Source organism: Cupressus sempervirens, chromosome 11 (genome assembly GCF_028749045.1).
Source record: "Cupressus sempervirens isolate cs-2001-9-10 chromosome 11, ASM2874904v1, whole genome shotgun sequence".
In the NCBI taxonomy this organism is placed as follows: domain Eukaryota; kingdom Viridiplantae; phylum Streptophyta; class Pinopsida; order Cupressales; family Cupressaceae; genus Cupressus; species Cupressus sempervirens.
Window position 1 is genome coordinate 141,187,066 of NC_143128.1, and position 27,735 is coordinate 141,214,800.

Here is a 27,735-nt window from a genome sequence, read left to right on the forward strand (position 1 = left end):
CAAATATGTCTGAACTACTTTATTTTAAATCCATCAAAAAGACCTTATGCCTCATCTCTCTTCTTCAACCAGGGTGCCCTTCCTCGTGAATGCTCAAGGCATATCTCCTTTATTGAAAATTACCTTTCCTTTCAGCAGAAAATGCAGATTTCACACACTCATCAAGGTTCAAACAAATGATTCAGAACATTCAGATCAAGAATTTAAATATCCAATTCAGTCATTACCGAATAATGCATATTCTAAAGCCGGTGCTGATAATTTCACAAGCACAAGGTCTCTGGATTCGACAGCAAGGTCTTCCCAGCTACTGTCACAGTCTTTCCATTTGAGAGAAAAAATTAAGTACCTCGAGCTAATGGGCGTGGACTCCACAAAAGCCTTGAGAGATAATCCTTCGGTTCTCCGTGCCAGTTTACACAGCATAAAAGATGTGGTGGGTTACTTGAAGCAAATGGGTATCATGTACAAAGACTTCAGAAAAATATTTGGTATGTACCCACAAATCCTCACTTTGAATGTTAATGAGGACCTGGTTCCAGTACTCAGTTTTTTGTTCAATGAAGTAAAGATTTCCAGAAAAGAGATAAGAAAATCTATTTATAGATGCCCGAAACTGCTCATATCTAGTGTTAGTGAGCAACTTAAACCTACATTTCATTATCTGAAGAAATTGGGGTTTGTTATTGATTGTTCCAATACAGTCTTATTGGTTTCCAGCGTGGAAAAGTCCTTTGTTCCCAAGTTAGAGTACTTGCAGAGGTTGGGTTTTTCTTACAATGATGCTGTGGAAATGGTGGTGAGGGCTCCTAATATATTTTGCTGCAGTGTGGAAAATAATCTTCAGCCAAAGATTGATTTTCTAACAAATGAAATGGGGCGTACAGTTGAGGATTTGTTGGATTTTCCGCAGTATTTTGGTTTCAGTTTAGAGAAGAGGATTAAACCTAGACACATGCTGTTAGTCAAATACAATGTTTATTTATCGCTGCCTGATATGCTGCTTAAAAATGATAAGGAATTTTTAAAGAGAGTGAAACGGCTAGCTCGATAAACCGTTAGTTCTCGGCACCATTGGGTTTAAGATCATGAATTTTTTGAACTCCATTTCTTTCAGTTTTCATTATTGGATAAATTATGGGATGGACATTTGAATGTATGTTAATGTACAGAAATTGCAGAATCAAGTGAATATTACGGAAGTATATTGTCAAGAATATCAAACTACGGAACTGAATGGGGGTAACTATACAAACAAAAAGATTCTGTATAACAAAAACGGGGAAATTAGTATTCAGTCAAGAAATTGTATTACTGTTCCCAAATGACGAAAACAGTTATGACTGAAGTCTATAGTCAAGAATAGGAAACCATGGAATTGGTCCTACAGAGGGCAACTTTGCAAACATAAGAATTGTAACTTTAGTAAGGAAACCAGTTGGGATTTCATTCGAATCCAGTATATTCTTTTCCTTTTTCTTGTATATCATGAATGCTGCAATCTCTGAATAATGCACTTACCTAGTCATTGGTGATAAAGAATTTTTTTTTATTAAACTCTTAAGAACATTGCATATGTGCTTTTTGTAACCAGAGATGCATGTTGCTTGTTATTCAGTTCAATCACTGCCCTCACCTAAATGCTGAACAAGCTTCCTATACACACACATTGCAGTTTTCTGTTATTCTTTGATTCTTGAAAATTCCTCATGTAACATTTCCATTCTTTGCTATTATCCACTTAATATGATTATACTCTCTTGAATTTGTTAATGTTGGTTCTTTAATTGGAATAGGATGTGTAGAATTATAAATTTACCTCTGTATTCATATCTCATATGATGCAGACATCAAAATCTGATTTTTATAGTAAACGTTGAAGAATGCACTGCTGATTTATCAAGTCATTGCCTAGTATTTCTGTTTAGCTACACCATGTTCTAAAGAATATGTTGAGGAGTACATAGCATAGTTGGAAAACTCACCAAAGGCAAAAACTTGCAAAGCCCCGCAAAAGTTTAAATGGGAAAAACTCAGCGATTTAAAAAAAAACTCGAGAACCTAAAAAAACCGCTGAAATTTAATTAAACATACATTGATTTTGCAAAATTTAATGAGAAGATGCATTTAATAAGTTAATTAAAGAGAATACAAAAGAAACAAGCAGAGTTTAGATATATATAAATGCATAGTGCGTACAAAATTGCATTCTTATGCGGAATGCTCATGGCAGGAAGCAAAATAGTAAATAGCTTCAATCTGTCAAACTAGAAGTAAATACTAAAAGTCTAAGTACATTAAGATTCAATACAATCACATCTTCCTCTTTCTAGTTGCACTAGTAGGAAAGTTCTCGAAGAAGTGCCCTACACTGGGATAGGGCATGAGCTGCGTGACTGTGTACTCTGTGGTTGTGCCTCCTCGCTCGGCGTCCTGGAAGAGGATGCATCTCCTCCTATATGTGGCACTGGTAATGCCTCATCCTTTGAGCCTGAATCATCATTGTCCTCGTCCTCGTCCTCAATGTCATCCATTGTGAAATAAAAATTAGTTCCAGCATCCCCCTCCATGGCCTGCCTCTCTAAATCAGTGATCTCATCTGGTGTAAACAATGAACCTGGGTCTTGTGCTACCTAATCAAAATAAGGATCTTTCTCATCTAGATCAAGTGGACCAGGTAGTTTTGAACTCTGTGCCTTTTTATGCGCAACTTAAGATTATAGTGCACATAAACGAGGTCATTAAGCCGTTTTTGAGTCATTTTGTTTCTTTTCTTTGTGTGGATGGACTCAAATAAGCTCCGATTGTGCTCAGAATGGGATGAGCTACAAGGTTGGATAGGACTTCGAGAGCAAATTTCTTTAAATTTGGGGTATTGCCACCCCAACTTGCCCACCAAGAATCTGCAAAAAAAAAAATAAAAAGTTATAAAGCAATAAAAAAAGATAATCAGAAACACAACTTATCAATTAGCAAAAGTTTTAAAGTTTGACGATTTACCTGGTGCTTGAGTATATCTTGCTCTCTTTGCTAGCATAGAAGAGAACAAATTACCCCTCGATTCCACATAGACTTGTTGTTCGGTCACAATAAGGTCTCTCTCTATTTCATTGGATATCATTCTCTCAATGCATTTAGAGAGACCTTCCATGATCTCTCCATTGGGATCTGAGTAGGAATCATTAGCCCTAAAACAAATAGAAAATGATATCAAGTCTTACTACACAACCTTAAAAAGTAAAGTAAAATAAAGTCTTAGTAAAATCCCAACTTCAAGGACAATCTTAGTACTTGAATTTGGGGTTGAGGAAGTAGCCTGTTGCATGAATGGGTTGGTGGAGCATATTGTTCCACCTCTTATCAATTATTTTCCAAATGGGGTCAAATTTGAGACTGTCTTCATGATAGTAACTTTTAACAGCCTCTTTGGCCCTATCCATGGCCTTATAAAGATCTCCCATTGGGGATTGCTACCCATCACATATGTGCAAGACTAGAACCAGGGGCAGAGACATCTACATTTGAAATTTGGAAAATACAAATTAGTTAATAACACAGTAAGTTATGAATTAATAATGAAACTTGAATAAACTAAACATATAATGTTTTGATTTTTGAAGTTACCTCCACAATCTCCTTAGCCTTTGCAAAAAAACTATCATCAAAGACTATCTGTGCCATAGCCTCTCCTTCGGGCTTCTTTGAGTAAGATGAAGCAACTCAATCAGCACACACAAACATTTGTTTCAGAGCCAATATGTGGTCAAGAATACTTTGCAATTTCAAGAAGACTGTTGCAAACCTTGTCATAGCAGGTCTCATCAAATCTTTGCCTTTAGTGGCCATTCTCATCAAACTGAGAACCCATGGGTGATTATAGATATATTTGGTGACTCGCCTAGCATCTTCCACAACTAGACTCACCCAATCAAGTTTTCCTATGTCCTCCAAAAGAAGGTCAAGGACATGTGCTGCATAAGGTGACCAAAAAAGTGTGGGATGCCTCTTTTGGAGGATTCTACCTAAAAGATTAGCAAAAAATCAATAATTAGTTACAAACTTTCCATATTTAGTATTTGCATATTACATCAAATCTAAATTGAATAATACCATAGCATTACATTCGCGATTCATATTAATTCGAACATAAAAAAATAAATTTACCTGCTGCCACATATGCTGCTGCATTATCTATGATTATTTGCGCCACATTCTCTACTCCCACCTCCATGACAACATTCTCCAACATTAAAGCCAATGTGTGTGCATTTTTCACTTTGTTGGAGGCGTCAATAGATTTCCAAAACACCACATCATCTTTGCAAGCAACTAAGAAATTAATAATGGTTCTACTTCTTCCATCTGTCCACCCATTGGATAAAATGGTGCAGCCATACTTTTTCCACTCTTTCTTTTGGTTTTCTATCAATACTCTTGCCTTACCAACCGCATTGTCAAACAACCTACAAAATTTAGGTGTAATAAAGTGTTAGTGAAAAATAAGAAATAAGTTATAACAATTAAGATTTAAAATATAACAATGAACTGAAGTGAATCACAATTATTTACAATTACTAAATAGTAAAATACTAACCTTCCACTCATATCCTTGCGATTAGGCGGCTTGTACCCTTTGCCCAATATTGAAATTGCATTCACCATATTGACCAAATAGGGATTATCAACCGCATTCATTGAGATATTGTTGAAAAACCAAAAATCAGCTGCTGCAATATCAATTTGCTCATGCACCTTCTTGAACCATGTGGTGCCCTCTAATGATGGTGGTGCTCCAGGTGTGTTCTTGGGTACAAAATAACTCCCTATCCTTGATGCGGATGGTGATGAAGAACTAGGACCTGTAGAAGAAATGGAACTGGTAAAAGAGATGTTTTGTTTGCGGATCCATGGGCCATGAAGAGATCCTGGTATGTTCTCAAGTGCTTCTTCTTCTTCTTGCATATCAAAAGGAGCTCCTTGAAATTCAGCTATGGCTGCCTTCATAGCTAATTTTGCCCTCTCCCTATTCAAAATTTTTTTTTCTTCAGCAGCTGCAAGTAGGGCATTAATGAATTTTTTTTCTTCTTCACTCACCTTGGATTTGAATCATGTTTCTTTATGCCTGCAAGGTGGTGTTTGAGGCGGTTTATGCCTCCAAAAATAATTCTCTCATATGGAATGCATATCACCTTCCCAACATCATTTGGAGCTTCATAGGCATACCCCCATGCCTTATCTCTTGCATTTTTAGGTCGAGTGCCTATATATCCAGATGGACATGGTGTTTGTGGCCACTCTTTTTGCGGGTTTGTCATTTTTTTTAATGCTTGACCACTGTGCTACACATAAATTTATAGAAAAATGAATAAACAAAGTTAGAACTTAGAAGTTAGAAGTTTAGAACAACTAGGGTTTCAAATGATTCAAAGTTCAAGCATAGAGTTAAAATGATTTGAAATCATTTACAAACAACAACAAAAACAATAGAACATTTGTTAAAACTATAAAAAGTTTTCAAACTATGATAAAATGAACATACTTGGAAAGAAATTTCTCTTCTAAAATTGGTTAGAATCCTCTAAAATCCACTCAAATCCGCCTTGAATCACTTGCAATCAGCTAAGAATGCCTCCAAACCTTCTTCCCTCCACACAAATGCAACAAACAATGCAAAAACAATGACTTTTTGCCCTATTAAGCCGTCACTGGGCGCGGGTTTCCTGAATTGCGAGTTTTTATTAAAAACTTGCCGAGTAATTGGCTATTAACTTGCAATTTTTTCCCCAACAGCCGAGTTTTAAAACCTGCGAGTTTTTCTAGGATTTACTCGCCCAGCTTAAAAACTCGGCGAGTGTTTGAAACTCGCCAAGTACTCTGCAAGTTTTCCATCTATGGTACATAGCATCACATCGCTGATATAGTTTACTTTTAGGTCTTTCTCTACTTTGCATCATTTTAAGCAATTGATAGTGGAATCAGCTTTAAACCCACTATCAAGCGATAACCAACAACGTAATGAGTGGGTTGTTGCTTAAATCAGCAGGCTTACCTATGTTCTCATCTGGCAAATTGATTTTGAGAACACAACAATACAATGGCTACATAGTGCATACAGCTGGTGTAGACCTTTCAGCTATTGTGTCCCTTTTTAAAATTAAGATAACTAATAATATTAGCAGTGTAACACCGATATTGGGGTATGTTTGGATGTCAGGATGAGTTTCCAGGAAGGGGGGATAAATGGCCTCAATTTTAGGATGGCGGGGGGCAAGGGAGTGTTGTACGCTATACGTGTAGAACTGGAAATGCTAGTAAGGAAATGATGTTTCAGTACGACATTCTAAATCGAAATACTTGAAGATAGCAAAATCACAACACCAACCAAACCATTGGAAATTTAACATAGTAACATAGTACATATGCAATAGTAACATAGTACATATGCAATAGTAACTTTCAAAAATCAAAATTCAAACAAAAATTCAAGTACCTGTCCTGGCTGCGGTGTGGTTGCAAAATGACGGTGGTGGGGGTACTTGGGTACTCCAAGTCCTTGTTGGTATTAGTGTCACCTGGGGATGTGTCCCCAGCCTAAAAATCCTGTCCCCTTACTAGGGGCGTTTTTGTGATGGCTGGGGGATGACCCCACACTATCCCCTTTTTTCAAAATTCTGCAGGGAACAGCCTGGAAATTTGAGGATTTTGATTTTTTTTGTTTTGGACAGTTGTACATCCCGAGGATGGCTGGGGACACCTTGGGGACACCTTGGAAGTCCCCGGGATGAACGTGTAAGGAAACTTGGCAACAAAGAATATAACCGTTTCCACATAACCCATAATAGATCTGAAATAAACATGGAATTAAAATCCACATACAAGAGAATAGACAACATACCTACAAAATTGTGACACAAGATATACCTTGAGAAACCCTCATTGAGGGAAACACCCAGCCTCCAAAAGTATCCATCACCATGTATTATTCAACAAAATAACTATTGCCATACAACCATGGAAGCCTTCATGGCCATAGCCACAACTGAGCAAACTATGTCAACAAGCATGAATCCACACATTCCATGCCATGCTTCCAACCTTCACAAATGCTCCCTTGGCTAACCTGTCGAGCCTTGTCCCGCTCGACTCTTGCCTTTCTCACTCTTACTCTACAACAACTACCCTTGTGGTTGCTTATATAGTAGCAAGTCCCACAAAACCACCAAGTGGTATTACATAAACTATGTGCTAAAACCATGTGCTACCTAACCCATTGACCCCACATTTAATATTGAGAATTTAATTTTTTTCCCCAATATTAAATAATTACATGAAATATTATCACAATGTTACAATACAACTCATCAAGAATATTCTATGGGAATCTTTACATGTTGCACATCCATCTAGGTGGAACATTACATGATAAAATAAAATAATAAAATATAACAATATTATGCAATGTGTGCAACACCCATTATCTCAACAGAATGGATGTCCCCAGTGGATAGGCAACATCAGAACTTAACAACCACTCTTTCATAAACCTCTTTCTTTTTTATTTTAAAGTGGACCCTCTTTCCAAGTTCGCCCTAACATGCTTATACTGTTTGGCAGTTAGTTTCTACAATTTGAGGTCCTTTGATTAGTATTTGGCAATAATACATTAAGAATCATGAAATTAAGAATGATGGGCTATACCATGTTGAGAATCACAATGATGCTGATTGTTGGATGTTTTGAAGATATTCTCAATTTGCTGCAGTGGTGTTGCAGTGTTTTTTAAGAAAAATTGAAAAATCATTTTGTTGCCTTCTCATACATGAGGATTTCTACATTGGTTTGCAAATTTTGGATAGTTATTGTGCATCACAAGTGCTGGATCTAAATTGTTGATGGCATTTCCAGTCAAACCTAGCCGAGCACCACCTTTAAAGTAAGCGAATCAGACACTTTGAGCATCAACTGCTTTGGGATATTCCAGTCTTTTTTATCAGCTATCAGAAATTTGAAGCAAAGTGCCAATCTTGCAAGAAAAATACTCTCGATTTATTACATATTTGATGCAGGCACTCAGCCCAACATATTAATGATGTAATAGTCTTTAGCAGTTACAACAGTTAAATAGGTGGAACACATTTTGTTGCATTGAATTTAGAATAGCGAGCAATAAGTAATAAGACTCAGTAACATTATAATTACAGATCAATAAGTTTATATGGACTTTGGTCTCCTCATGCCCAAAATCTTATAGAATATTTTAGATTCTTTAATAATCTAGTATCTTTTGCAATTTTGAGCTATCCTTTTAGAATCTTCTATAAATGGTCATTTAGGAGTTCTATTTATTAATTTATTTTACACTTCGCTTTTAGAAGATTATAGCTTCAGTTTTAAACTTTTGTAAACTGCAACATGTATCTGCATTTCTGTTAATTCAATGTATGCAATTTCAAGTTTCATGATATCAGAGTAGGAGCCAGTCTGAGCATGACTCCCTCACAGGAGGGCCTAGGAACGTGAAGAAATTGTGAGGGTTTTTGCTCTCTCATTTGAAATTCATCAAAGACATTTTTTTATTTTTTCTTGTTTTGCATTTTCTGTTTGCTGTGTTTTTGTTTGTGGTTTTGTGATTTTAGGCCACTCTTTTAGGTTTCTTGCAAAGTTTTGCATCTCTGCAGTTTGTTGCAGCCCGCGTTTTCTTTTGGCCATTTTTCTCAAAATGCTGTCATTTTGTTCCATTGTGGGACCTTAAATCAGTATTTTTGAGCTGTATCTGCCCTCATGTAGCCCACACAACTCTGCTGTTTCGTATCCTGCATTTTTTGACTTCATTTTTCTCATGCAACCATGCATGTAGTTCTGTTTTCCTGCATTTTCCTTCTGACTTTAGTGGGTTTCATTTTTGTGACATGTGTCCAATAGATTCTTAGCTTGTGTTTTTTTGGGAGCTGTGACAGGAATTTTGCAGTGATCTACCTAGTCTTTCCAGCTTTTGTGATGGAGGGTCTTTTAATATTTTCCTTTATAAAATTATTTGTTGGGTTCTATAATTTTTCTTATAAAAATTGGTCTATGGGTTTTCTAATTTTTCGCGATAAAAATTAGTTTTTGTTTTTTTCAATTTTTGTCCTTAAAAATTGTTTCTGGCTTTTGTAATTCACAAAGTTGCTTGTTTGTGTGGGATTTTGTTTGATGGGTTTTACAATTTTTTTTCTTTAAAAAATTCTCTTTCATTGTTTGGGTTTTTTATGATTTTGTCCACAAAAATCTTGGGTTTTCGGTTGGAGGGTTTTCAATTTTTTTCCCAGAAAAATAATGTCACATGTTCTAGTTCTAAGGTTTTTACTTAAGTTACCGATGTAGATGCGGATTTCGAAGCGGATACGGGATGCGGGGATTTTTTTTTTAAAGATGCGGATGCAGGAGGAAACGTATATATATATATATATATATATATATATATATATATATATATATATATTATATATGTATGTATGTATGTATATATGTATATATATGCAAAGAAATGTAAGAAATATACTAATATATGCAAAGAAATGCAAGAAATATACAAAACCAAATCATTTGATAGGATAGTGTGATTATGAATCTATGATACTTAATCCTTTATCAAAATTCAAGATATTTCAAAATTCATATGATATATCAATATCAATATGTGCTTGTCCAACATTAGCGTTTAGTCTTAGACAATAAGTTCAAATAGGTCATGTTCAAGATTTCGACAAAATAAAACATAGTTAATGATTGAACATTCAATCAATCAGAGTTTGACTCTGAATCATAGGGATTCACAAGAAAATCCACATTCTCATCGTCATCTCCAACTACTGAAAGATCATTTGAACCAAACATGGTTCCACTAATGCTAGATGCACCATGTGCCATGCTATCATCATCACCGTCTATGACTGTAATAAGATCATGAAGTGTTGCATCCAAATCTCCACACTTAGGGGCTACATCCCAAAGCTTTGTTGCCCCTTCCTTGTAATGATCATTTTGACATGACAAAAGACGCAAGTTGGTGTGGACAAAGACCACAAAGTCCTCAACTTTCTTGGAGCCCAACCGATTGCACTTTATTGAATGGATAAAGGAGTATGTACTCCAATTCCTTTCAATAGCAAAAGAACTAGCAACCTAGATAGTTGTCACAAAACATACAAATGAAAAGCAAATTAATTTTAAAGAATGTGTGAAACACTAAATTCTAAAATGCAAGTGTAAACATAAAAGTTTAAAATAAATTTACAAAAAAAAATAAAAAACTTACTTGTGATAGAACCTTGATTGCAAGAGGTTGAAGATGCTTCAAAGGTTGACCATACATGTACCACCATGTGATAGCTCCCATTCTATTTTGGTCCTTTAGTGCAAATTGAGAATGCCTTAACCCTGAAGCAAACAACCCAAATTCTTCCCTCACTTTTTCATGCATTTCTTCTAGTGGGAAGAGTCTTGTAAGAGCTTTGTGGAACCTGTCAACAACCATCTCATCCGCAAATGGTGCAATTCTACTCGCCATACCAACTACCTCCTCACTATAGTACCTAGGAGACAAGGCATATGCAAGGATGTATAATGGGGTAGTCATCTTATTTCAGCGATGGTGGATAATTGCTTGCACTTGTTTGCATAAGGCTTTGCATTGTGTGGGGTCACTCTCATGTGCTTGTATAGAATGTTTTACCTTCTCAACCATGGTGTCCATGCCATCATACACATCCCCCAAGCAAGGTGTATTTGTATCTGCAAAACAGAGCATAGTTATGATGGGCTCGGTGAAATCCAATACATATGCCACATGAGCCCACCAACTCTCATTCAATATCAAATCCTTGATCCTTTGTGCTCTTTCTGAATTTGAGATCTTCCATACACCCCATTGATTATCGATGACCATTTGGCTTAATGTAGCTTTTACCTTGAGGAGTCGTCTCATAATAATTGTATGAGATGCAAAATGGGTCTTAGCAACCTAAGCTTGTTAACAATATGTCAATTGACAATATAATTATAAATTTTAATTTTTAACTAAATTACAAATCCATGAAACTTAGTAATTTTAAAAAATCAATTTACCTTCAGCAACTCCAATTTGGAGTATGTTCTAAAAATGGATTGTGACATGTGGTGGTTGGTCACAAACATCTGTATGTCCTCCCCTGCTATGTATATTTTCTTCACTCACTCTACTTCAGTGCCAATCCTTTGCATGATCAAGTTAAGGGAGTGAATAGTGTATGGGGTCGAAAAAATATGCTCATACCAACTCTCAACTAAAGCACCCGCACCCCTGCAATTTTTGGCATTGTCTGTGACCACCTGTACCACATTCTCACTACCCACCATCTCGATGGCCTCAATGAGAATTCTAGAAATGAATTCCAAATCCTTCACTTGCCCCTCACAATCAATAGCCTTAAAAAACATTGCCCCTTTTGAGGAAACTACAATCACATTAATTAGTGGCTGGTTTCTTGTGTCCTTCCAACCATTTGACACAATAGTTAGACCCGAAGTTTTTCAAGATTTTTTGATTGGTTGAAGGTCTTTCTCTATATGTGTCTTCTCTTGTTGCAATAGAGTCGTACACACCTTTTCATTCCTCGGGCTTGTGTAGTTAGCTGGTGATTCTTTGATTGTTGCCACCATTTCCTTACAATATGGCGATCTCGCCAAGTTGAAAGGAAGCACATTCACATAGAGGCAACGTGCAATAGCTTCATCAGTGCAGTCTCTTGCCTCCAATTTAAATGTGGTGTACAATGGGCCTCTTTTGTGGGTTGAAATTCCCACTTCTTCCTCATCCTCTCCTGGCACAAGTACTTCCAAGAATGGGTGTTGGGAGGATGCAATTGGTTCAGTGGGTACATGCAACTTGCTCTTTGATGAAGGACCTTGATATTAGCTTTTGTTTGATCTATTGATCAATGCATCAACAACTTATTGTTCTCTTACAAATGAAAGTATTTCTGCACTAGTCATCCTAGTACCATTTTTGCCTTTGGACATTCCAAATCCTTTGCTAGTAGGGCCCATAAAATGAAGCTTCACTCGAGAATATGAGCTATTGAAAGGTTTTCCTTTGTTACATTGACAATAATTGCACTTCCAATACTACGAACCACCTCTTGAAATCTGTGATATCCATATTGTATGTCTCCACAAAGGAGAACCTATATCAATTTTGAAATTATCAATTCCTTCCCCTCCTTGGCCCCCCACTGAACTTTGACTAGCACTACCACCGGTATCGATTCTTGCTTAGTTTTTTGCAACCTATTCTAAAAAAAATAAAATAAATTTTAATTAGGTCCTAACAACTATGAACATTATGCATACAAGTGGAAACAAGTGAGAAAAAACTACTAAAATAGATACCCAAAGTTGCTTCTACATATCTTTCAAAAAAAAAAAAAAAATTGAAAAAAAATCTTCAAGAACTTGAAAAAAATCATCAAAAACTCTAAATTTTTTATCAAAATACTCAAGAATGGGATTGATCACTTACTTGAATGATTTAAACCTTTTGAGAAAGCTATCTCTCCCTTTTCGATCGATCGTCTTCGAAAATGCTAAACTTGGCTTCACAATGACAATGAAAACTAGAGACCAAATGAGAAGTGGTTGAAGGTGGAAACAAAGTTTCAAAATGAGTTGTGAATGCTTCAATATTCACCTTTAGGGTCGTTTTAGGGTTTCATAGCAAAAAAACCTAAAAATGCAATTACAACACATGTTTAATGGGCAACTTAAGTGTTTAAAAATGTTTTTAATTGTTTTTTATTCACTTTTTTGGCTGTTGGGCTCGCGGATGCTCCCGGAAGCCCTACAGATGCTGGCCCTAGTCGCAGGCTCTCGGATGCGTCTGGAAGCTAGAGATTGGCTTCCAAACGCATCCGGGAGCTTGGGATTGGCTTTCGGCTAGCATCCGTAGGACTTCCAGAAGCATCCCGCATCCATCCGCATTCGATGCAGAAGCCTCTACCTTTCCATACGAATCGATATCCTAGGTTTTTACTAATTAAAAAAAAAAAAATCATTTGTAAATTATTGTTACAAGGATTTATCGGTTTATTCTACGACAATTGTGTCTTCTTGCAATCTATTTTGAGTCGTAATGCTCTTCTGCAAAAGTTCTTGGCGAATTGTGGTATCTTGCAGTTTGTTTTGGGTGTAGTGCACGTTTGCAAAAAGGTTTGATTATTCTCCTCAAAATCTTGGTTTCAATTTCATCTTGATGTCTTTGGCTACAGGGAGTGATACCCTTGTTTTTTGACATTAGGTAGGCATGATTTTTGTTATCTTGGTCATTTCCAAAAGTTTTGTAGAATCAGGGAGGGTCTTAACAACATGCTCATTTGGCAAAGTGTTATGATGAGAATGGGGCAGCCTTCTCTATGCATTCATGATTAGAGGGGGCAACCTTCTATGCATTTGTGACCAAAAGACCTGCAAATTGTGTAATTCAAAAAGTTGCTTGTTAGTGTGGGATTTTGTTTGATGGGTTTTACAAATTTTTCCTTCAAAAATTATCTCTTTCAATGTTCGGATTTTCTATGATTTTGACCACAAAAATCACAGGTTCTTGGTTGGAGGATTTTTTGATTTTTTTCCACAAAAAAATAATGTCAAGTGTTCTAGTTCTAGGGCTTTGTAAATTTCAGTTTCAAGGTTTTATCGGTTTATTCTACGACAATCGTGGCTTCTTGCAATCTATTTTGAGTCATAATGCTCTTCTGCAAAAGTTCTTGAAGAATCGTGGTATCTCGTAGTCTGTTTTGGGGTGTAGTGTTCATTTGCAAAAAGGTTTGATGATTTTCCTCAAAATCTTGGTTTTAGTTTCATCTTGATGTCTTTGGTTACAAGGAGTAATACCCTTGTTTCCTGACATTAGGTTGGCATGATTTTTGTTATGTTGGTCATTTCTAAAAGTTTTGTAGAATCAAGGAGGGTCTTAACAACAGGGTCATTTGGCAAAGTGTTATGATGAGAATGGGGCAGCCTTCTCTATGCATTCATGATTAGAAGGGGGCAACCTACTATGCATTTGTGACCAAAACACTTGTAGATTGTCTTCGTAGGGTAGTTGATGGAATAACCATTAGGGGAGGAAGCGACTATGCAGCCGACGATTTCACTATTTAATAGTGATTATTAAATAAATTAAAAATAACACAAGCACTATTTTTGAATTTTAATTTAATTATCAAATACTAAAAAATAGTCAAAATTGGTTGAAATAAGTTGGCTGCATAGCCACTTTCGTTAGGAGAGGGTATTGGAATATTTTAGATTCTTTTAATATTTTGGAATCTTTTGCTATTTTTAGTTAGCCTTTTAGAATCTTCTATAAATGGTCATTCAAGAGTTTTATTTAGTACCTTATTTTGGAATTCTATTTGTAGAAAACTTTAGCTTCGGTTTGAAGCTTAGTGACTAGGTTCGGACCTTGTTGCCCAGATCCGAGTTTGGGTTTGCGCCCGAGTTTGCTATAGGTCCGGGCAGGGTTCTTACTTTGGACCGTGGGTTCGCCTAGGTTCGCCTTGCGCGAACCCAGGAGGACCCGTGGTGAATCTAGGAGGACCCATGATGAACTTAGGAGGACCCACGAGTTTCTCTTGTATATATATATACACTCAATAACCCACTCACAAACCCAAATGGGAATTTTTTTTTGCTTGAAGTTAGAAAACTTTAGCTTCGGTTTGAAGCTTAGTGACCAGGTTCGGACCTTCCTGCCCAGATTCGGGTTTGGGTTTGCGCCTGGGTTTGCTATAGGTCCGAGTAGGGTCCTTATTTTGTACCGTGGGTTCGCCCAGGTTCGCCTTGCATGAACCCAGGAGGATTCGTGGCGAATCTAGGAGGACCCATGATGAACCTAGGAGGACCCACGAGTTTATATATATATAGACACTCAATAACCCACTCACGAACCCAAATGGGAATTTTTTTTTGCTTGAACCCATGAACCCGAACCCCGAACCCGAATCCGTCCTCGAACCCAAATCAACAACTTAGGTTTGAAGCTCTTGTAAATTGCTTTATGTACTTGTGTTTCTGTTAGTTTAATTTTTTCACTCCCTATGACTATCCTTACTAGTTCACTTAAATTCCTTCTTTTGGCCGAAAGGCACTTTTATTTGATTTCCAACTCTATATTTTATAAATTGTAATATCCGGTAGTTGAATTAATCAATTTGTGCCCAAAGTTAACAATTACAACTAACAGTGACCTACTAAAGTAAACTCATTTAATCATAAAAAATTTAAGAGATAATGTACAAGTACATAGATTAGTACAAGTATTTCATGATTAGCATTATAACTATCTAACTATCCTATAACCAATCATAGCTTACTTCGGTAGGAAACTCAAAGGGTGTTATTACTCAACCCAAGCCAACTGAGCCGAAGAGTGCTCAATCTGTTAAAATGAATGCTGATGGTATTCCTTTGGGGGAGTATGCTAAGCATTGGTGAGCATGTGACAGTATTGACATGTTGCATTCATGACTGTGTTTGTCATTGATGTCAACATAGCAGTAATTCTATGAAGACTGGCAGAGTACTAGATAGAGATCATGGTCGTACGGATGAAGGTTTGATGATTAGGTGACGTGCAGTTAAGGACATGTTCCACATTGTGTCTTGATGATGTGGCTAAGTTCACGTAACCTAAGTTGAAGTTGTACAGAAGTTATAAGTGATTTACAGAGAGCAGTACAGAGACAGAGTACTTGAGAAGTAGTTTCTAATGATTGCATGATATCTTCTAACACAGATATCATTTGGAGTTGCGAAGTTATATAGTAATAGAAGACAGTTTGATGATGATGTCAGCAAGTGCGTAAGCCTTGAAGTCGCACGTGTGAGAAGTTGTATAGACTGTGAGCCAGCAATGTTATTGTAATTGCAAAATAATTGATTATCTTAATATAATTTATTGTGAAATCCTCAAGGCTGACTCAAGGAATTATTTTGAAGATATGGTATAAAGGAAAGATGTTTTCCTTGTTGGTAATATGAATTGTATATGAAGTGATCAAGGAAGTGCGAAAAGGAGTAGAGTGTTTGGTGAATGCGAGTAAGCGGTCCAAGGGATTATTGGATGCGAAGTTTGTGATCTGGTATTGAGATCAGAAGGAGCAGAAGTTTGGTTGACAAGACAGAGAAAGAGAAAGGAGCAATACAGTTCAATTCTATTATTCTACAAGGAATAATACAAAAATCATTTGGATAGTGGGTTCATTGGTTTTTTCCCTGAAGCTGTTTGGACAGTGGGTCCATCTGCCTTCTACAACTTCTAACAAGGTTGGCACAACTCCTAACAGGGTTGGAATCTCCTAACAAGTATTCAAAGTCTCCTGACAGGGACTAATATGTACTAAATGTATTTCAAAAACTCCTAATAGGGTCTATCCTCTAACAAGGAATATTTATATTAGTAAATCATCTTGTGGGTACCATCCCTACCAGGCTTTTCCCTCTGATTAAGCAAGTAGCACAGATGATTAAATTATTGATACCTTGTACTGAGAAGTTTTCCAAGGAAACTTTGCTTGGAAGATTGGAAACAATAGAAGCTGGTTTGAGATAGTCTGGAGAATTGACAAGAGTGGAGACAACTTTCAGTGCCTTAAGTGTTCGCTCATATCTATCAAGAAGTGCATGCACTGATGGAGATTTCGCTAGTAGCAGTAGAACCATATCTGATGAAGATAGGAAGATTGAAGAAGGTATAGCCCTTCTTGTAACAAGAGAACCAGATGGTAAGAATATCTTCAAATGTTGGATTTGAAATGAATTTGGTCATTATGCATCTAAATGTTCTAAAAGTGAGAAAAAGTATAAGGGAAAGTTTAAGCCTAGAAGACCTAGAAATTGTTTGTATGCAAATGAAGATGATGAATTTGATGAAAGAGTTCAGAGTGAAAGTGATGATGAGCAAGGATTTGTAGCCATTAAAGAAGATGATCGTGACAAAGAATTTAGAGAGGAAAAAACTCTAGTTTCCCATGTTGAAAAGAAATCTGATTGGATAATAGACAGTAGATGTTTGCATCACGTGACTGGTGATATGAACAAGTTTGTTAAATTCAGTAATAATGATGTAGGTATTGTTAGAGTTGGTAATAATGCAACTTGTCAGATTACAGGGATAGGATCTATTACTCTTGATGGAAAGACTACTAACATTGATGATGTTTATTTTGTTGATGGTTTAAAGCACAACTTATTGAGTGTTGGACAGTTGGTGGATAAAGGTTATCAATTGCAATTCATAGAAAGGACTTGCATTATCAAAGATAAAATCAAAGATAAAGATGGTAAGCTGATTGGAACAGGAACAAGATCCAGAGGTAATGTATTTCAGTTGAATCTCAGTCAAATGACATGTTTGGTTGCAAAAAAGGATAACAATTGGTTATGGCATAGGAGGTTTTGTCATATAAACTTTGATAACATTGTGAAGGTTAGTAGTACATTTGCAGTTAGAGATTTGCCTAAGATAATGAAGCCTACTAATGTTGTTTGCAAAGAATGTATCATGGCCAAGCAGAAGAAGGTATCATTTCCCAGTAAGAAGTTCACCACTACAGAGAAGCTAGAAATTGTTCACACAGATTTGAGTGGCCCTACCAGGACAAGAGGATTCTATGGAGAAAGGTATTTTATGATTTTTGTTGATGATTTCAGTAGAATGATGTGGGTAGCATTTCTTAAAGAAAAGTTTGAAGCATTTGAGAAGTTTAAGATATTCAAGAACAGAGTTGAAAATGAATCTAGTGTTAAGATAAAATGTTTAAGATCAGATAGAGGAGGAGAGTTCACCTCCAGAGTGTTTAACATGTTTTGTGAAGAGAATGGAATTATGAGATAGTTATCTTCACCTAGACCCCTGAGCAAAATTGGATTGCAGAAAGGAGAAATAGATCAGTATTAGAGGCAACAAGAACAATGATGTTTGTAAATGATGTATCCAAGACATTTTGGAGAGAAGCAGTCAATACAATAGTGTACATTGTGAACATAGTACATATCAGAAAAGGTAGAAATAACCCCTTATGAATTATGGTTGGGTCACACACCTTCAGTAAAGTAATTCAGAATATCTGGAAGCAAGTGTTACATTAATAGAAATGATGATGTTGGTAAGTTTGATCTAAGAAGTGATGAAGGTATGTTTCTTGGTTATTCATTGAAAAGCAAAGCATATAGATGTTTTAATCATAGAACTAAGACAATAGTTGAATGTGCAAGTGTAAAAGTTGATGAAAAGTTTGGAACTAAGGAAAAGATGATAGATTACAATTATGATGATGAAAAAGATAATATTGGAATTGTTAGAGAATATAGAAGTTTTCTTTGAGACTAGCAATGATTTGCAAAATGATGTGCAAATTGTTGAATAGAGAGAACAAAGATCTGAACCAAGAGAAGAGATAAGAGTTGAGTTAGCAATTCCTACCTCTAACAAAAAAATGACAAAGAATCACCCACTAGAGCAAATAATTGGAAGTAGAAACAAAGGAGTGATGGCAAGAAACAAAGTAAATGAGGAATTTTGTTTTATTTTTCAAGTTCAACCTAAAAGTTTAGATGAAGCATGTAAAGATGATCATTGGATTCAAGCAATGTACGAAGAATTAGATCAAATTGTGAAGAATGACACATGGGAGTTAGTTCTTAGACCAAAAGACAAGAATGTTATCAAAATCAAATGGGTATTCAGAAACAAGATGAATGAACAAGGCGAAGTAAGAAATAAGGCCAAACTTGTGTGCAAAGTTATTCATATCAAGAAGGAATAGATTATGAGGAAACATATGACCCTATAGCCAGAATGGAAGCAGTGAGAATGTTCTTAGCTTATGTAGCAAATAAGAAGTTCAAAGTATATCAAATGGATGTCAAGTCAGTCTTCTTGAATGAAGAACTTGAGGAAGAGGTATACATTGAGTAGTTTGAAGGTTTCCCTTTGACAAAAGAAAAATATATGGTATGTAGATTGAAGAAAGCTCTATATGGTCTGAAGCAAGCACGTAGAACCTAGTATGCAAGGTTGGACAAGTATTTGACAAAACTTGGATTTGCTAAAGGTACGACAGGTAGAAACTTGTATTTGAAAGAAATTGAGAATGGTTTGCTGATAATAGTAATATTTGTTGATGACATAATATTTGGAGGCAATGATGAAGCAAGTGATAAGTTTGCTGAAGAAATGAAGAATGAGTTTGAAATGAGTATGATAGGAGAAACAAAGTTCTTTTTAGGTTTGCAGATTGTTCAAAATAGTGATGGCATTTTCATTTCACAAGATAAGTATTTGAAAGATTTGTTGAAAAGGTTTGGATTGGAGAATTGTAAGCCTGTTGGTACACCAATGATAACTGGTAACAAATTATATTGCAAAGATGAGACACCTACAGTTGAGCAGAAGAAGTACAGATCCATGATTGGAGGTTTGCAATATTTGACTCACACTAGACTAAATATAACAAATGCAGTTGGGATTATAGCAAGATTTGAAGTTGATTCTAAAGAGTATCATCATGCAGCAGTAAAGAGAATATTCAGATATTTGAAGGGAACATTTGATTATGGGATATGGTATGACATATCAAGTCATTTCACTCAATGTGCTTATATTGATGCGGATTGGGCATGCAATATGGATGACAGAAAAAACACCAGTAGTGGAGCATTCTTTCTTGGAGGAAGATTGGCTTCTTGGCTAAGTAAGAAACAAGATTGTATTTCGCAAAGTACAACTGAGGCAGAGTATGTAGCAGAAACAAATAATTGTAATCAAGTTATGTGGATGAAGCAGATGTTGAAGGATATTGGGATGGAATTATCAAAACCTATTATCATATACTATGATAACACAAGTACAATAAGTATGTCTAAGAATCCTGTATTGCATTCTAAGATTAAGCATATATCTATTAAGTATCATGTCTTGAGAGAGAAGGCAACAGAAAAAGAGATCAGATTGAAGTATGTAAGTACTAAAGATCAGATTGCAGATATCTTTACAAAACCTTTGCCTAAAGATACATTTGAGTACTTGAGAGGTATGTTTGGGTTGTGCCCCTATCTACTTTAGAGTAGATGATGTAGAGATTGCATCAGTCTAGTGGTTTAGAGCACTATTGTTTGACTAGACTGAATGTTGATGCTTCTTGTATGGGAGAGTATTTGTGATGAGTAGAGTCATTGAGGATTCTTGGTATTTGGTCTTGAACAATGTCATTGGACACTTGAGGTGGTTGAAGACTTGGAGCAAACTATTGCTATAATGAGATCTTTGTCATTGATGTCAATAAGGGATATATGTACATGAAAAACATCCTCTAGTTGAATGGGGGAGAGAATGTATGAGAAATGGGGGAGAGAATGCATCTCCTAAGTATGAATGGGGAGAAAATCTCTACTTTATTAGGGAGATTTAGAAAGATTCATGTAAGTTAAAAAAAGGGAATATCTCTATGGGGGAGATATGCAGCATGAAGAGTTTTGGTGTATGGGGGAGAAGCTGAGAGTTGTTTAGTATGTGAACAACTGATGCCAGTCATAAGAAGATGCAGAACAGAGTAGTGTTCCAGAGGATTTTAGATTTGATTGATGAAAAGGATTTGAAAAGATGAGAACAGTAGTAGCAACAGAGTACTGTTTGGTATTCTTGGAACCTAGATGTTTTTCATCTATGTTGCCATCAATGCCAAAGGAGGAAATTGTTAGCATGAGTGCTGATGGTATTCCTTTAGGGGAGTATCCTAAGCATCGGTGAGCATGTGGCAGTATTGGCATGTTACATTCATGATTGTGTTTGTCATTGGTGTCAACATAATAGTAATTCTTTGAAGATTGGTAGAGTAGCAGATAGAGATCATGGTCGTACAGATGGACGTTTGATGATCAAATGACGCGCAGTTAAGGATATATTCCACATTGTGTCCTAATGACGTGGCTGAGTTCACGTAACCCAAGCTGTAGTTATATGGAAGTTATAAGTGATTTACAGAGAGCAGTGCAAAGACAGAGTACCTGAGAAGTAGTTTTTGATGATTGCATTATATCTTCTAACAGAGATATAATCTAGAGTTGCGAAGTTATATAGTGATAGAAGATAGTGTGATGATGACGTTAGCAAGTGATGATGACGTTAGCCATTGTAATTGCAAAATATTTAATTATCTTAATAGAATTAATTGCGAAAGCCTCAAGACCGACTCAAGGAATTATTTTGAAGATATGGTATAAAGGAAAGATGTTTTCCTTGTTGGTAATATGAGTTGTATGCGAAGTGATCAAGGAAGTGGAAAAAGGAGCAGCGTGTTTAGTGAATGTGAGTAAGCGATCCAAGGGATTATTGGATGCGAAGTTTGTGATCTAGTATTGAGATAAGGAGCAAAAGTCTGGTTGTCAAGACAGAGAAAGAGGACAGAGCAATACAGTTCAATTCTATTATTCTACAAGGAATAATGCAAAGATCATTTGGACAGTGGGTTCATTGTTCTTGCCCTTGGAGCTGTTTGGACAATGGATCTATCTGCCTTCTACAACTTCTAATAGGGATTCAAAGTCTCCTAACAGGGACTGATATGTACTGAATGTATTTCACAAACTCCTAACAGGGCCTATCATCTAACAAAGAATATTTATATTAGTACATCATCTTGTGGGTACCATCCCCGCCGGGGTTTTCCCTCTGATCAAGGGTTTCCCTAGTTAACATGTTTGGTGTTATTGTGCATGAGTATCTTTTTGTAGTTTCTGATTATATTGCTCATATGGTTAAGATTTAATGAGTTTGATGAAGTTGATAATAGTTGGATAATTGATTCACCCCCCCTCTCTTAGTTATATTGGTGGAGTATATATTCTAACACAATCATCCAAACATGGCAATTTATCTCTTATCCCACAGGTGGTAGGAACATTCAGTTATGACCATTTCTATTTCTTGGCGTATTCTACTTGTCTCGGCCCACAAGGGGCAGGAATGTCAAACTATGACCAGTTCCATCCCATTGGGTGGTCTACTTGGTTTAGAAGAATGGGTAAACAAATCTCCCTTATTTCCTCCAACTCATGTTTGATTTTGATTATAGAGTAAATATATATGAATATGTATGTGATCTATGTACTTAAAAAAATTTAATTTGAGGAAAACAAGGTCTATGAATACATATAGAAAACCTATGCATAATATTCTTAGTTCCATATCAATTACTTTTAATGGCTGTGCAACCTGCATTGTACTTCATTTAGATCAGACATTCTTCCTTGACCTATCCATTCCTTTTCTATGTTAACATTTTATTGAGCAGGCACATCTCTTTGGAAAGAGAGATCCATTTAAAGGTTAATATCTCCCCATTGCTGCCTTTTTTTTCAAATCAGATCTGCACTTCTGATTATAGATTAAAATCTTGTTTTCTATCCTTCCCCCTTGTCAATTTAATTGATCTCCTTGCTTATACTTCAAAAATGGGAAGCCACGCCTCTTCATAAGAAATGAGTGGTCATCATCATTGCTTTTCTTTGAGAATAATTATTTATTTCCAAACTGATGATTGATGATCTGATTTCTATTTATTAGTTATTTCTCAATGAATTTCTGAATTCATGATTCCCTTCTTACATACCTTTTTATGCTTAAAAGGCACATCCCTTTATTTGTTGCGGTTGGTCTTAAATACAATTTAATCTTTTATTGTTATAAATATGATTGTATTTTTGTGTATAGACAAATTTCTGGAGGCAGGACTTTCTATATTTCAGATTTTAATTTTATGTTTGTTTTTCGTCGCTTGAGTCTATCAGTAGTCCCCTTAATAGAATCACCATTTTTTCCATTGCTCAAGTCTTAAAGTTGCAATTTGATCAGGATAAAGGCTGCAATCATGTTGTCATACAGGTTGCTATCTATGTTGTAATGGTGCAGTCACGACATAAATGTAGTAGTTCCGAGAAGATTGGATCTCTAACAACTGTTAGTATTTCTAAATATAGCAAATATAATTAGAGTCATCTCCTACTTCTAGGGTATTGTTTGGAGGTCAGTCTTCTGAGATTCAGGAGTCCTTTTGCAACATTCTCTCCTTTTAAAATTTTGAACCTCTTGGTTCAAAGCATATATACATAAAAGAAACCTTCAACAAATTAAAACATTAAGAATCTTAACAACCTATCTGTGACGTTCCTTTTGTGATGCAGGATTGCTTTTTTATCTGAGGATGCTACTGCATCAAACATCTAGGAAAGTATTTGGAATCAATGATTGAATCATCCTTCTTACTTGAAGAATTAAACCACGGTGTTCCCTTCCATCAAATTAAATATCTCTTCAAATTGTCACATTTTTACCACTTCCAGTCACTCGTTGAAATAGAGATCCCCTGCTTTTGCTGGTCTTCTTCCTCTTTTTCCATCGCCTTGAAGGCTGAGTAGTTCTCCTCCATTAAAAATCACCATTTTGTATACCATTTGTATCACCTGTAAAAAATCACTTAGAACAGAAACAAAGCTAAGGGAGTAAAAATCTCACACACGTGCTTTTTCCTCTTCTGAATTATGCCATTTAGGCATGGTTTCCATTTCTTAGCTCAATGTGATGTTTTCAGAAGATAAACCTTTTGGACATTGTTATACATTAATTATACATATCTTTACTCTCTTCCTCAATTTTTCTTGTTTCCAGCTTACGGAAGTGATGATCTTCTACTCCCTTTTCACCACTAATGAGATTCTCAAGGCAATCCTCTGGCTGCTTCTGGCAACCTCCTCTCCAACCTCGACTGTATTCATTACTACAACATTTTGGGCTTCCTTTTGTGATAGGCTTCATTCCTTTTCCTTGCAGTCTTCCAACTCCTCTCTCTGTATTGTGATCTTCAATGCCTTACCCTTCTCCAGGGTAACACAACTAAATAGCTTCATCAAACTCAATTATGTCTTCATCTTCATCACATTCATCTATTTGTTCTCGTTGTAATCATTGAAAGATCTCATTCAAAGGCCTTTTATCCACTAAAATTCTGCCAAATCTTTAATGGATTCTATATTTCCTTGTTCTAACAGTCCCACTCCTTGTGTAATCCTTGAGTCAATGGCTTTCATCTCTTTGAATGGCTTTGCTCACAAGGTCAATTATTTTCTTCACCATTCTTTTTCACCTTCTTATAACTCTTCAACACCTCTTTTGTAGATTTTTCTGTCTTTGGCTTCTTATTGTTGCATGTTTTGTAATCTTCCAACATACACCATAACTCCAACTTAAACTCTAATTTTTGTAGCTCCTTTTGTTGGTACTTTCTTAATTTCTTCCTGTGTTGTTGTCTCACTCTTTCTTCCAAGTTGGTTATCCCGTTCTTAACATCATGATGTAACTCCATAATCATTTCTTCAGCCCCAAAACAGAACTGTGACTCTCTTCTCCTCTTTCCTTTGGAGTGAGCAATTTATTGACTATGTATCAACATCCTATTTCTATCCTTCACATCTGCAACTTAATAATGTACACACCCATACAAAATCACCTGAACTGCAGTAACTACACTTGACAACATAGATGCCGACAAACTACTACAGCATTCCCCTCATCAGTCAAAAAGGAAGATATTGGGAATAGAAGATTAAGCCCCAGATACCTTGAACATTTGACTACTTGTTCATTAAACAAATTTTGCTTCTTGCCATTAACACCAGTCCAATAACCAGAACCGTTATGTTGAGTGTTGAAATTGCCAATTATTTATATCACTACAATTATATGGCCTTCTTCACAATTTGGAAAGACTCTCTTTCTATCCTTAGTGGGGTATGGCCTTTAGAAATGTCCCCTAAAGGGCCTTATGGGATTTGGGACTTATTGCTCCTCACAAAGACTTCTTTCCAATTTCAGACTTACTTCTGATACAAAATCTTTTATAAATTTTAGATTGATGTTGATGGACACCACAACCTTATAATTGTTTATTGTTAAAATATACACATGAATATCTTTGCAATTTACATAGCAGGGATCATTGTTGGTATCCCCAACATGGTTGCACAATTTTCATCTTTTCTAATATGTAGTAGGGATTGAACTATGCTATTCTTGATATGGCCATGTAATATTGCTAATAATAATTTGTAGCTATACTTAGCAATGGAGCTAATATTTTTCTTATTGAACTATATATATTTTGCCCCTTCATTAGGCCAACATTCTATTTAACATTCTTCTTTATTTTTAATCTTATATCTACCATCAATTATCCTTAGGATTAAAGTTTATATCCAATACCGTTTATAATGGTGATCAGCCATGGTCTATATGTATCAGTATATATATTACCAATGCTTCAAATACGTTATCTAATGCTCATGCAACGATTATAATTCTCGTACCCCCTATAATGTTTATAGGAAATAGTGTATCATAACTCAATGAGTAGAGGCGTCCAAATCTCTACTGACACATACATTAATCTCAGTTAATAATTTTAATCAATCTTCATTATAGATGTGTTCTGGACTAAGGAATGAATGGTCCATTTATTTTTAATGTCTGATGTTTGCGGAGGAGTGATATTCGGGGACTCACATGTTTATTTCTACATATAATTCATTATGTCTTAAGTGACTGACTGCACCCGTAGTTTCAAGTGAATAATGTCTCCATTATATTTCCATTCGGTATTCTGATGAATACTATGCCGAAACTATATTCTTCTATCCTTAATGAATTTATTTTCCTTTCGTCGTCCTTAATCTTCTCTATCTAGAATATACGTTGAAACATTTTAGCTAACAATCCCTTGTTTATGTTACACCATATATTAGATGCTAAACTGATATGTAATATCAATGGCTGGATTTTTTGTATGCTTTAGGTGGTTTAAATATAAACGCTGAATGTGGATATAATATACATTGCCAAACCATTCATTAGCCTTCTAATAGTTCATGATCACTCATTGGTCTATAATTGTTAACAACTTAACAACTTAACTGAGACAAACCGCCTGCAATTCCACTCCAGTAGATATTTAGTCCACCTCCCTGATGAGTGTGAATGGGTTGCGTTAGGTGAAAGATTCATCTGGATGCTCACCATATGTATAGATTCCATTAATCATTTATTGTGTTCCTGTATATTCTTTTAGTTGCTCCTTTATTAAATTATTCCTCATTCGTATCCCCCTTTTATCCAAAATATGCATTCGTATCCTTTCGCATTCAGTCTCTATGAAATAGTTTCTGAATATTACTCTAACTCTCCTACACTTCTCCATCTATCCCTGTGATCTTCTGTGTATGGCCATCTATCTGGTGTTTTCTTCCTTTTTCTCCCACCTATTGTAGATGTTTCATCGCTAATACCAGTGAATGGCATATACATTATTTGTCAATCTGATTAATTTCTATTATAGTGATAATATATTGATTTCTATTATGTTGACATATAACTCATTAATAATATATCAGTATATTTATATATTCTTTGTTATATTGTATCGTTTATTCCTTTCTATTTTTTATATTATTATTTTAAATTATTTATTATTTATTTATTTGTTTAGTCTTATATTTAAACTCTATTATTATTAAAATCCATCTCAGAAATGACATTACACCTTTACTGACTGCTAGCTTAACAATATTAACTCACTACTATCAAAAAATTAATATAAAAACAGTGATCTCACTTCTGCCAACTCAATAGAAGGGATTTCAATATTCTTCATTAGATAATTGCATTCAATGCTAGAAATTTCGTGCTGTTATCAACACTTGTCTCACTGAATTCAATTTAGAGCTGCCATCTCTTTCTCATCCCTATTTTTTCTTGCACAGAAAACTTTCTTGAGCTGAATGCACACAATGCTCATGGCTGCTGGCATTGCCTTCATGCTGATAATGTAATACAGGGATGGCTGAACAAGAAATGGAGGAAATGGCTCACTGGCATAGGAACAATTTGCTTTGGTATCAAACTGATGCAGATGCTTGACCCAACATATGAAGATCTAATAATCTTTGGCAATTACAACTATTAAATATGTGGAACACATTCTCAGTCACATTGAATACAGAATAACGAGCAACAAGAAATAAAACACAGCAACATTATATTTACAGATGCAAGTTTATATGGACTTTGGTCTCTTCATACCTAAATCTCACCCGCCTAACCATCCTGCCTTGCACTCTATTATTTGATTTCTATATCTCCATATTTAGTAAATGGAGCAGTTCCTAAAAGACTGGACCTCTAACAGCTATTTCTAAACATAGCAAATGTAAATGCAGTCATCTCCTACTACGGAATTAGTTGGAGGTCAGTCTCCTGAGGATCAGTAGTCCATTTGCATCATTATTGTAGATGTTTTGAGGGAAGATCTGAATTTTAGTAGCCTTTTAAGATCTCTAGCCAGCCGTTCCATTTGAGGGCACAAACTAATGATAATTTATCATTTGTGAAATGATCCGCACAAAAAATTGTCTACATATCAATATGAGTCACATTTTACCTTCTTAACAGCAGCTGTACAACTTATAAGACTAATAATGCTGTGCCATAGAACTGTATCGGGCAGTGCAGCAATTCTGTAATTGCAAAAGGTTCATTTGCATGTTATTTTGTGACTAACATTTGATCAATATTCTGGCAATTAAATTATGAAAATAAGTTATTTTTGGTGGTTA

At 35.7% G+C, this 27,735-nt stretch overlaps 1 protein-coding gene across 2 annotated transcripts; it reads left to right on the plus strand.

Moving 5' to 3' along the window:
- LOC149528599 (transcription termination factor MTEF1, chloroplastic-like) lies at nt 1–27,735 on the plus strand. 2 transcript variants are annotated; one of them, XM_089809161.1, is made up of 2 exons: nt 1–491; nt 705–1,135. In XM_089809161.1, the coding sequence occupies exons 1-2, from the start codon at nt 47–49 to the stop codon at nt 1,052–1,054; spliced, it is 795 nt and encodes a 264-aa protein (XP_089665287.1). In that variant the 5' UTR covers nt 1–46; the 3' UTR covers nt 1,055–1,135. The 2 variants fall into 2 exon arrangements, with proteins under 2 accessions (XP_089665287.1, XP_089665288.1); XM_089809162.1 differs by lacking the exon at nt 705–1,135 and adding an exon at nt 26,884–27,735 and having other exon boundaries at nt 42–491.